General features: G+C 52.4%; 2 protein-coding genes across 4 annotated transcripts in view; one reads left to right on the top strand and one right to left on the bottom strand.

Annotated features, from left to right (window-relative positions):
• The window catches only part of LOC126572842 (RNA-binding protein Musashi homolog 2), a 72,893-nt gene extending 63,290 nt beyond the window's left edge, over positions 1 to 9,603 (bottom strand). For 2 of the 3 annotated variants that reach the window (XM_050232517.1, XM_050232519.1), the window contains exon 1: positions 9,502 to 9,603. The gene's annotated coding sequence lies outside the window, so the exon portion shown is untranslated. Of the gene's footprint in view, positions 1 to 6,976; positions 7,217 to 9,501 lie in introns of those variants that run through there. The other variant, XM_050232518.1, reaches the window with a different exon arrangement.
• A 358-nt stretch (positions 9,604 to 9,961) lies between these two features.
• LOC126570834 (basic proline-rich protein) overlaps positions 9,962 to 12,500 on the top strand; it is a 2,778-nt gene continuing 239 nt past the window's right edge. The window contains exons 1-2 of the mRNA XM_050228870.1: positions 9,962 to 10,034; positions 10,128 to 12,500. The exon at positions 10,128 to 12,500 is cut by the window's right edge and continues 239 nt beyond it. Coding sequence (XP_050084827.1) covers positions 10,197 to 12,500 — 2,304 coding nt within the window. The 5' untranslated portion in view covers positions 9,962 to 10,034; positions 10,128 to 10,196. The remainder of the gene's footprint in view (positions 10,035 to 10,127) is intronic.

Here is a 12,500-nt window from a genome sequence, read left to right as displayed (position 1 = left end):
TCAATTAGACATAATTTGAACAAAATTAACCACACCGCCGCACAACCCCCCGTACTCAGCAGGACGACTACCGGAACGGCCGATGAGCGCGGTAAGATTTGCGAAAAACAACTTTCCACTCTTCCAACCGGGATGAAGGCCGGAAGGAAAAAAAGGCAAAACAGCACCCTCAGGGAGAGCCTCAGCCCCAGGAGGCCCCAAAGAAGAAAATGTGCATTTACTTCACCAGCATCTTCGTAAAAATTATGGGACATTCAAGGATTTTCCTAGCTGGGTGCTTACCGGGAGTCCCCGCCCAATGGGGGGAGAGAGGAGGCCGACACAATGTTGGCACGGGTACAAGTGGTGCAACAATCGTAAAACGGGATTGCATGCAGTCCAGAGAAATGGCATTAAAATTGTATTATTATTATTTTTCTCTTCCGTCCCCTGACGACGACGGACTTCGTCGTCGCCATCGTCGTTGTTGTTGGGCGCAAGGATTCTCGTTCTTCCAATCGATTGTACACCGTTGCGACATCGGCGGTCGCACTGGAGTAAGGTAAACCCGGGGGAAGGATCGGCTTTGGATCGTTGGAACTTTGGTGGAATTGGAAAAGTTTTTCCGCGCGTTTTTTTTTTCTTCTTTCCAAGACGCGCCACCTTGGCGTGCGATAGATCCGTATCGATTAAACTAAGCTGCAATCCAAATGGGAGCGCTATGCAGCCAGGCAGCCAGCCAGCGTGGGTTATGTAGCAAGGAATATCACGCTTTTCTTTTCTTTTGTCCATTACTTCCGCGCCCAGTCCGCTCAGTAATGGCGCCCTTGGTAAAGAGGAGGTCCAGGCAGGGTAGAACGCAGCTGCTGAATAATTAAGATGCAGAGTGCGGACTGTGGATTCTCGCGAGTTCCACAGAACAAATTGGCTTTTAATCAAAAACCCAGCAACCAGCGGCGCACGTCACAGTTGGCGACGAATTCCTTGGCAGTAACCGCGTGAAACGAAGTGGATACGCTCTGGTCGAGACACTTTTCTCGCTTCCTTTTTTTCTCCACCCGGAATGCGTAATGTAGAGTAAAAAGTAACATTAAATGGCATTTTAATGTTGCTTTTGCAACTTCCCCTCGCATCAAAAGCAGCCTTGACATGGCGACGTGACAATGAACTTTCCAGCATCATCATCATCATCTGGGGCTCTCCGTGCATACCTCGCGGATGATTCCCCATCCATCATCGTCATCATCAAACGTAAACAATGAAAGTACGCACTCCAGCGGAGAGAGAAAGAGAGTGAACTACACTTTACGACAGTTGAAGATTGCGGAGACGCTACTGCTGCTGTTGTTGCTACTGGAGGAATCAACCGTCATCAATGATGCTTGACGGAGGGTGGCGGCGCTTCTCATCATCATGTTTGTCTCTGTTGGCCACTGCGTTGGAAGCTAGCAGTCACAGTAGAGCAGTAGAGAATAAGAAAGAATTCTAGCACTTTCCTTCTCGGTGGTTCTTTGTTTGTTTGCTCTCTCTCTCTCTCTCTCTCTCCGCCCTCCCCAACCACCTTCCACGCCATCGACATTTTATTATTGCGTTGGGTGGTGCGCGCACGTTCGCCCGTTCTTTGTTTGATTTGTGATATGTACTTGGAGCCACCATCTCCGTGACACCCCACAACACATCCACACAAAAGCAGCAAAGTATCGGGTATAATCATAGGAGACTAACGGGTCCGGGACATTCGGTATTCGCCAAATTGGTCCACAGTTTTGCATACTAATTGTTTCGCGTATTCAGTCGGAACAAAACAACGAATTCACGTTTGGAGTCCGAATTCTATCCAGCCATCGGGTGGGGTGGTGGCTACATGTGTGCGTGCGTGCGTACCCGCCAGCAGCCTGTCCGTAACCTTGGGTCAGCTGCACAAGCATCGCGCGGTTCGGTCGTGGAGAGACCGGTTGTCCGGCGACAAGACCAGCGGCGCGTGAGAAAGAGCGCGTGTTCGCTTCACGCACACACCAGCAACAGCAGTAGGCGACGCCGCCATCTGACATACGACGCGCTTGCTGCAACCAGCAAACAAACGAACCACCGGCGGCGTGCGCCCGGTCGTCCCTACCCCAGGCCAGCCCCCCAAAGCCTATCATTATCAATGTGAGCGCACACACAGCATAGCACAAAGCAAGGCACGAGGAAGTCACAAGGGAGGGTGGTGAGGTGGTAGTGATCTGTCTCGCGTGCTTGAAGTTTGCCTCAAGAGCGCGCGACGAGTGCGACAACGTTGCCATGGTGTTTTGTTTACGTCGGCTACACAAGCTGCAACAACAACAAAAAGAACGGGAAGAAAAGCACGAGAGAAAGGTGGCCTTCATATCGACGGTCCTCTCTCTCTCCACTTTTTCACCCTATTCTTGGTTCATATTGTTTTATTCCTTTCTTCTTGGAAGTTTGTTAATGAAACATTGTTCTTTTCCCACCGAATCCATCCATGAGCACCATGGAATCAATTAAGACGATCGCAACGCTCCTTCAATAGTCTTATTAATCGTTATTGTGGAGTTTGTCTTTTGTTTTCCCTTTTTTTCGGTGCCTTTACTCAACGGTCAGCATTTGGGACAGATGATTCGACGAAAAAAGCTGCCAAGGCAATCAATTTCTCACATCATAACCTCGCATGTACCTGCGATGACGTGTTTGGACGTGCCAAGCTGTGCGCCTTCTTTAGAATATCAAAATATGAAACCCATTTCCGTGCTATTTCCGCCAGGGATTGGCTTCTGGCACACGATCACGAAAAGGACTGGAAATGGGAAATAAAGTGCACTCGAAGTCCGAACATGGTGCATTAATAGAGTTGCACTCGACCCCGGCCGGCTTTGCTGCATTTATAATAAGTCCCGGTACCTCCTCCATCTTCACAACACGACCGTCGTCTCGAGTGTGCGGTTTCTATAGCAAACTATTTTCAGTGCAATATGGTACCTGAAACCAACTGAAACTCCTTTTTGTTATTTTTTTTACTTCTCAACCGAGACTTCCTGTTCCGTTGTTTTGTTCTTTCCGCTGCATGCCATGCAATGTGCCGTGTGCCGCATGTGTATGTAAAGTGAAAGTGTTTACAATCCGTCACCATCACTAAACACTAAACGGTTGAGAGCACGCGAACCACACCACACCACAGCGGGACAGGACACACAGAGGAGACGACACGACGCATGCACGCGCAAAAGAGGCACGCACGCACGACCGCTTATACTTACTTGTGTGCCCGTGTGCGAAAGGGCTGTAAATGCGGTCCGGAAGTGGTGTAGTGGCGTGGTGGCTCTCTCGCCTTGCCACCAATCTCCACCAACATTTGTCACCGTCGCGCCCCAGCAAACGTTGAGTTTAATTAAAAATGCTTCAACCGTCCGCATGGGGTCCACGCATCGTGTATCATGTTGGGTGATGCCGGCGACTGCGGTGCCGTTGTGAACATGTGAGACGCAGCAAGAATTTATAATTCAATTCTCTCCAGCGCACCAGTAACCAACCGCCGCAACAACACCAGCTTTTCTCGGCGCTGGGGCAGCATCAAATGGCAATCGGGATCGGGAAGCGGGATGAGAACGAAACGGCGTAAAAACACCGAAAGCCTTTTAGTCACTCATTCATGCGACACCCCGCACAACAGCATCCGCCTCTTCCACGCCAATGTGTTAGCATTTTTATTTGTTGCAAAAAAAACCGTTGCTCTAAATTAAACTAGAAAACATAAACACTTTGCCAGTGCGTGCGAACGTGGCCGTGGAGGGGCCTTTTTTGGAACGCAATCATCGCTCATTTGTTATTCATTGCTAGCGACCACACACGTAGTGGCCCGGCCCACCAGCAGTGGGTGGGTGGTGGTTTCGTGCGGTAGTCCCATAAAATAAAATCTAAATTTCTGCCTAACCGCCATTTTTTCCAATGCTTCCCACCCCTCCCCGTTCAACCGAGGAGTCGGACAGTAGAGTGATGCACGTGGAGCGCGCACAGTAGCAGACAAGTGGCCACAAGCTCATTAATTAACATTCGCGACATCTGGTTAAAATGTTGACGTCGCGCTTAACCGCGCCTGACTGTTGTTGGTCTCCACCGGCGAGGCTCCATTACATTTGGACCCTCTGAAGGTTGAAAGAAACGCGTCATCACACCTAACAACCAGCAGGCAGTAGGCGGTAGTGTTGTTACACATCCTGCGGATCCCCGCTTACTGCACATGTATGCTCCACATTATTTATAGAGGTCTCTGATTATTTTAATGGTAATGCAGGCAGGCACACGACAATCCAGCCCGCCCAGCAGCCCAGCGCAGCAGTGGTGAGATGGTTCTCTCCGCATACCGTGGATCGTACATTACACCGAAAAGGTACACGAAATTCGCCCATTCGTCACCACTTCCTGTTCCGCTGCCCTATAGTAACCGGTTTCAGCATCATTTTCCTTTGTTTTTCTTTTTTTCTTTTTTGTTGGTCGGTATTTTTCCGGATTCGTCGCGTTCTCTCCCTTCTGTTTTCACAATTGCTGGGCTACTCTGCGCCCTGATCTTTCTCCCATTCTTATTCCAAACGTTTGTTTTTATCTGTTCCCATCGCTCGTGCACCGCACTTTTATGCTGCTTCGTTCTTTTGTACGTGCGTGTTTCTGTTCTCCCCGTTGTGCATTGTTGCGTTCATCCTGCTATACTCATTGCTCTGCGCGCCACCAATTGGGGGTCGCTAAAAAAAATGCATAAAATGGAGCACCAGGCTTTTGTGAGTAATTCTTGCGCGCATAGTAGGCGCTCGCGCTCGGTCAAAAGTTCTCGGTTCAGCAAACCCAAAAGTATCGCCCACCATCATCATCACAGCAAGCGGAGTGCCATTCGTTCGACAATCCCTACCACACGAGCCCGTAGGAGGATTATGTATTTCGCGATAATTCGAGGTTTGGTTAGATGAGATAAAACAAGAAACAAAGGGAGTCAAGAAGAAAGCACAATCTTCTATCTCAACCACAAGACGATTTATCATGCTTCGCGTAACACCAAAAGGGCTGCCCCTAGGAGGCATCTGACGTAGTCAAGAAACTCCCACGGTCGCCATACCCATTCTGGATGAGATTTTTCTAGTGGCAATACATACAACAGTAACCACTCAAAAGTCTTCCATTCTAGCCCTGTTTTTTGTGTGTGATGGTAACGTTGCTTCGGGATGCCCGCTCTCCATGGCCAACTTCTTGGTGGATGATGTTTCGCGATTGAAGCATTCTTTTTCGGCATAAAATCTTGCCCCACGCGATGACAGCAGCCGCGAGTGTCCAAAACAAAAAGCAACTCGCCTCTACTACGCACAGCATGCAGAGACGGTTCCACCCGACGGAATCTCCGGACGGAGATGAGTTCTCCAGATGGATGATACCGCGGTATCTCAATGCGCGCGCGCCTCCGGTGTGCCCGGAGTGGGCGAAAGCAATGCAACGAAAATGCTGCCCCCGCACGGGAACATGAGCTCCAAACATACAGCCAAGACACACGGAACACACGATTCTAAGCCGCCCTAGAACTCGCAATTCTGAGTGGCGTACGGATGGACTCCAAGAGGAGATGGTGGTTCCACACTTTGAATTCGACACGGGAAATGGGGAGCATTCCAGTCAGGGCATCATCATGATGCTCCCTCTTTCTCTCTCTATCGCTCTTTTTCTCTCTGCTAAATCCGTATTGGGGTGGTAAAGGCGAAGGTTTACGCGTTGCTGCTCATCACGAGCGCTGCTCCATCATCCGCACGCTACACTCTCTCTCTCTGTTTACAAGCGTTTTCCTTCCCAGCGTCCCCCACCGGGGCCCACGGCCACCCTTTCTGCCGCCGACGCAGCACACACATAACGCCTTTGCTGGTCTTCCGCGAATTCTGCTGCCAGAGTTTTCTGCATTCTGCAATTTCGGGTCGATGCGGCACTCTGGCGTGAAGGGCCACCATCGCCACCCCCCGGAGCATACTCTCCCATAACACCACGTATGGCATCGGAGCCGCATGTGTGGGTGTGTGTACCGGGGATTTTATGCGCACAAACGACGGGGGGGGGGGGGGGGGGAAGGATTTCATTATATAAATGATTTTCCAATAGAAAAAAAAATCATTTCGGCAAATCGTGAAATTGGACCTCAGCAGCATGCGGGTGGACCCTTCGATGCGCCACCATGACGCACTGCGATTGGTGTGTGTCATGGCGACCTCGCGGCGTTAGCAACCAATGCAGCGTGTCGTTATGCTCCCATTTTGCACCGCCGTTCATGGTTGAGGGTTTGAGGATAACAAGCAAAATGGAACCCCAGACTGGGTAGAATAATCTCGTTTCTCTTCTTTGGCCATCATGCCTCCCGGGTTACGGTTTTCGAGTCCTTCCTTTTCACAGTTCCCTTACTGTTTCCTTCAATGGCATCCCGCTGCCAAACTTTTTTCTTTTTCTCAACCTTCTCTCCATTGCTTTTACACAGACCCCTCAACTATCTTACGAAGCCTTTCTCTGTTCGTTGCTTCCTTCTGGTTCGTCTGGTCTCTCCCTCCGGATCGAGACCTTTCCTTTAGCCGCTCTTCTGTTTTCCTACCTCTTCTCCTGATTCCTTTTTTTGTACCTCTTGTACTGCCGTAGTTCGGAGGTCCCAGTTACTTAAAGAACGTCCTGTTTCGCAGCATTACAACCTTCTTATCTCTTCATTCTTTTTCTGCTTTTCTTCGCATCCTGCCGCCAGCCAGACCTGCCTGCCAGTGATGGTACCGGTTCGAAGCCAGGGGGGTGGAGGAAGGAATCACAACACCACACACCAACAAACCAACATTCTCTCTCTCTCACATACAGACGCACACAAATTCCTTCTATCTCATTCTGTCTCTGTCGATGCACCACCACCTTTTGCACAGTTTCGAAACAGGATACGAGAGGCGACAACAAAAGAATTCTGTAGTATAAAAAACCACACGCACGCACAAACACTCACACACAAACACACACGAAGGAACGCCAGCAGGATCCAAACTACAAAGCACACCAAACGGCACGACGGGGCCGGCAGCAGCTGCAGGAGTTGCTAGCGGAAAGTTTTTTTTGTCGAGTCGTCAACTGAATGGATCGCAGCAGCTGCAGCAGCTGGCTGGCTTTCGAGGAAGTCTCGCGAGAAATAGTGGCCGCGCGCGCCGTGCCGTGTATTCGCGGCGTTCTGGGGTTGCTTCGACGCTCTCTCTCTCTTTCTCTCTCTCGCTCTCTCGTGCATTCTTTTTCTCTCAAACAAACAAACAGACACAGCCACACAGGCCACACGGGCAAGCATGGAGCATAAGAGCGGCGCTCTCTGGGGCTCGTTGATGGCCGCACGGTGGTGGTGGCGTCGTCGTCGTCCCCCCAAAAACCGGAATATCTTGCCCGGTTCGGTCGGGAGGATAATATACGGCGGCGGCGGTAGCTCCACGACGCACCATCGATCCGCCGCAGAAATCCTCCAGAACCACCACCACCACCACCATCGCAACACAACACAGGCATCAACATAAGAATCGCGTCGTGCACAACAAACTATCGTGCGTGCAAAGCGCTCTCCCGCTCTCTTCAATTGGCCTGCTATGTTTTCTTGGTAACCGGACCGCTGGAGGAGCACACACAAACACACACACATGAGACGTGGAACAAGGAATCACCACGCGCAGCAGCCATGGAAAAAAACGCTCCCCTCAGCCTTCTTCGCTTTTGCAGACGCAAGAGGTTCCGTCGTCGCCGTCCGTCGACCACAGACACAAACGCCCAAACACACACGCACGCACACTCGATTCTTCCGCTGCGGGTCCCAGAGATCTCGTTTGCTTTTGTTCTCACTTTTCCCATGCCCGTTTGGTGGCCTGTTCTTGGGGTCCCACCAACCAGTTGTGGGGCCCTCAAGATGTTACGAAGGAAGAAGCAGAAGAAGCTGCTGCCGCTTATGTGGTTTGCCATTCCATGGACCACATAGTATTCTCCGCTTTTCCTTCTTCCGTCTCGCGTGTTCTACACTTCGTTCGCTGTTTCGCTTTTGGTTTGGTTCTGGAGAGCTTGCACGGGTTCGATGGAAGGGAAGAAGACGCCGCATCCGACGATGCTGCTGCTTCTGGGCCTTCATTTTTCTTTCGTTCCCAGCCATCCATCAACGCAAGCGAAAAGCTAATTCATGGCCTGCTATACCAGTGCGTCTCGCTGGTTGCTCTCATTTTACTGCGCCATTCATTACGGGGGTGAAGGTGGAAGCGTGGGGGCTCAATCAATGAGAATTGTCTTCTAGTTTTATTGTTGTTTTCCTGCAGATATCCTGGGCTCATTGCGAAGAACGTTCGTTCTAGGAGCGTCCGCGAGCGCGTCACATGGCGGCGACATTCTAGGATGCCAACCACTGAACGGGACACAATACACTCGCACATAGAACACGCATACACAGGCGCAACCCCTCGCCAGGACAACGGCGGCAGCGCATCAGTCAAGGATAACTTCGGAAGCGGTCGCCGCCGAGGAAAAAGTGCTAGCAAATGGCGGAGAGAACGCAAAAAAGGGGGACAGCAAAATGGTAGCCGTGCGTTCTTGGCAGTCGAAAGGTCGCTCTATTGCTTCGTAATATTCGCAAATCCATCCAATCCATACTTTACAACTCTAGTCTCTGGATGGAAAAAAAAACCCAGACGCCGTCGAGAGGCAGAAGGTTGTCGTCGGTTTTATGTTCTCGATGGAACCACACACGGAACAGGTCGAAGTAATTATCTGCCTGCAACCGCATACCACCCGAGAACAGTGACGGTGGAGAACCTCCTCGTAACGCAAAGCGACGCTCGTTCGTTCTGCTTCTCACGGAGCCCCCTCCAGCCCGCCCAGCACCCCCGCGTGGGTCCATTTCATGGAGACGAAAGAGCGAACGGACGCAAAAAGGAAGATCAATGTCCTCGGGTCGCTTGGATGGCCGGTCGGCCATGAGAGCTGAAGCGTAGTACGGCGGTGTCCAGAGCCGTTCAACGCGGACGCCGCAGCTGCCACCAACCGTCGACCGCCATCATCCGTATCCGCCGCCTGCTGCGGACGGGTTCAACAACGCGGAAATGGTAACAATCATCATGTCAACGGATAAACAACAATGGGCCTCGCTTCTCAACGCAACACTAACGGCACAACGCATCACTTAGGCACACCGAAATATTCTGTGTTTCCACTGGCGCGGTTAGAACACGGACCGCTCCGCGCACTCGCGAACCACGAACCTTGAACTTTGGAAAACGGAAGACGGATTTGCCGTCAGAGCACACTTCGTTGCTTCGATGCTTGATCGCGGAACGGAAATCGCAAAATGATTTATCCTTAACCGAGCACTTTGTAGCGGATTCGTAGGCAACGCGAAATGAGCCTACTAGTTGGTATAGAGAACGCTGTCCGTTTTGCTCGAACGCCAAGATTGAGAAGGCACACACGCTCCACACGAACCGATATCCTTTGCAGATAGATTTTACGGATTTGTACCTCTTCGACGATCCGGCGAACGACGCATGCACCTTACTTTTACTTTTAAAACTGCCGTCGCCGAACAGCGAAACCTTTGAGAACCGAGTCTTCAGAAATCCACGAACAGAATACGTTGAACCTCGGGAGAGTGGATTTCAAAAAGCGGTTCAGCGCAGTAGGCGCTTCCCTTTGCTGAACGCCCGAGCCTGGTCCACACGGTACGCACAAAACGTAGCAATCGATGGAACGATTTCTCGATTCGATTTACATGCCCCTTTACCCAGATTGGTCAATATCTGGACCGATATAATGCGTCAATTTAATAACTAAAAAATGCATTACTGGTGTATTCGGTATTGATTAACTTTTTCTCTCGTTACATTCAGCAATATTTTTTGTTGCACAAAACCACGAACACTGCTATCTTTTGGATTACAGCCTCGCACATAGCAACCTTCTTGGAGGACAACTACAACCCCCTGAAACGTCACGTCGGCGTCGTCGCATCGAGTTTTGTGGATTGTTGGAAGTGGAGAAAACGCATTAAAAAGGTATAAAATGGTTGATTTTTGTGTTCTAGCGCACTCCACGTGTACCGTACAGTATGCTAATCAAAGTTCTACTCGTTATCCCCTTTGCCACAGCCGTGAAGCAGTCGAATTAGCGCGACCAAACCGGGCCTTCTCTCGGGGCGGCTGCAGCCGGGATACAAGATGGCGTTGCCAGTGAATTACAAACACAACATACCGGGTCCTTCGATGACTCCGCAGCGGATTCGTCCATCAGGGTCCGGTGCCGACCGGAAGGACAACTCCAGCCCCTTCATGCACAGCCCGCACGGTAATCCGGCATTTACGCCCCAGAAAATGGGCAAAGCATCGGCCGCTTCCGAGTCCAAGATGATCAAGCCACCGAAACCGCCGGAGAAGCCGCTCATGCCGTACATGCGCTACTCGCGTAAGGTTTGGGACTCGATAAAAGCCTCCAACTCGGACCTCAAGCTGTGGGAAGTCGGTAAGATAATTGGCCAGCAGTGGCGTGATCTACCGGAAGCGGAAAAGGAAGAGTACATCGCGGAGTACGAGCAGGAGAAGACGGAGCACGAGAAGAACATGAAGGCGTACCACAATTCGCCGGCCTACCTGGCCTATCTGACCGCGCGCAATAAAGCCAAACCGGGCGATGGTGACGGTCACGAACCTTCGTCCCGCTCGAGCTCGAAAGCACAGCAGCAAGACCGGCGTATCGACATCCAGCCGGCCGAAGATGAGGATGATCCGGATGATGGCTATTCGTTCAAGCACGTAGCGTATGCTCGCTTCTCGCGCAACCATCGTTTAATCAACGAAATCTTCTCCGATGCCGTCGTACCGGACGTGCGGTCCGTCGTCACGACGCAGCGTATGCACGTGCTGAAGCGCCAGGTTCAATCGCTGACAATGCATCAAATGAAGCTCCAGCATGAGCTGCAGTTGATCGAGGAAAAGTTCGAAACACGCAAACGGAAGTTTGTCGAATCGAGCGAACTGTTTCAGGACGAGCTGAAGAAACACTGCAAACCGGCGGTCGATGAGGAAACGTTCCAGAAGATGGTCGAACGGCAGTACGAGATGATGAAGCGGGAACGTTTGCGGGCGCTGGAAGAGGCACAGAAGCCTCCGGCACCAGCTCCTGCTCCGGTTCCGGCTTCTGCGGCCCCGGCAACTCAGCCACCAACGTCGCAAGCTCCGCCTGCGGCTCCAGGTGCCACGAAAGCGGAGGACCAAGCACCGGAACAGCCTACTGGCGATGCCACTGCAACTCCGGCCAATGGTAGTGAGCCTGCTGCAGCCATTGCACCGGCAGCACAGGAAGCCGGTGGTGACGGTAGTGCTGATCGGTCATCTCCGATGGCTGTAGCCACTTCCGATGAATCGCAAGGATCGCAAGATTCAACGACGACTGGTGGTCCTGTGGCCGAGAAGAAGGAGTTAGCCGAAGAACTGAAACCGGAAGCAAAGGACGATGCTGCTGCGCCTGTGGGTGCCCCGGTCCCAAATGCTTCACCGGAAGAAGCGAAAGCGGCAGCCGCGGCAACAGTCTCTCAACCGTCAACAGTTCCATCACATCTGCCAGCAGCAGCAGCACCACCACCAGCAACCGAGGTTCCGCCATCCGTGGCACCACATCCGACATCGCAGCCACCAGTACCACCGCCATCAGTTCATATGCCACCAGTTGTTGCACCACCGGTAACGGCGCCTCATCAACATCCGGGCATTCCGGGTGCGCAATCGGAACCGAAACCGGAAATTCCCCCAACTTCTATCGTGCACCACACTTCCTCACATCCACCTCCAGTCGGTGCTCCACATGCTGGTGGTCATCCACCTGCCGGCGGTCCAGTAATGCCTTCCGTTCATGGTGGTTATGGCCCTCCGCCGGTTTCGGCTGCCGGTGTACCGGTTCCACCGCACCAGGTTCCCTCGGTGCCGACACCGCCTCCACCATCGCACACTCCCGAATCACAAATCCCTCCCCCGAATGTGACCGTACCGCACCAGCATCAACCACCGCCTCCGCCACCCCCACATCATATGCCACCGCACATGCAGCCACATCCCGGTATGCCGAGTCACGGGTCACCGTTCCCGGGTTATCCGCACGCTGGATCACCGCGTGCTCCCTACTATCTGCCCGGGTACGGTGGTCATCCACAGCCGTACGGTCAGTATGGACACTATCCGTACCATCAGCAGTACGGACCACCACCACCACCCGGTGGATACGTTCCCGGTGCACCACCGGGTTCTCGTCCGATGGGTCACTACGGTGAGGTGCACCATGCGGAACCACCGCACCATGGATACGGTCCACCACCACCACCGGGTGCCACTGGGCATGGTATGCCGCCGGGTGGAGTGCCTCCGCCTGGTCAACCGCATGCCGCTGGTCCACCGACCATGGTTACGGCTACGGCCACCGTGACGCCACCGGCGGTACACGCTGCTGCAGCAGCCGCACCACCACCAGTGGCC

The sequence above is a fragment of the Anopheles aquasalis genome, chromosome 2, assembly GCF_943734665.1.
Source record: "Anopheles aquasalis chromosome 2, idAnoAquaMG_Q_19, whole genome shotgun sequence".
NCBI lineage: Eukaryota > Metazoa > Arthropoda > Insecta > Diptera > Culicidae > Anopheles > Anopheles aquasalis.
Note: the sequence above shows the minus strand (reverse complement) of the source record. Positions and strands in the feature narration are given on the sequence as shown.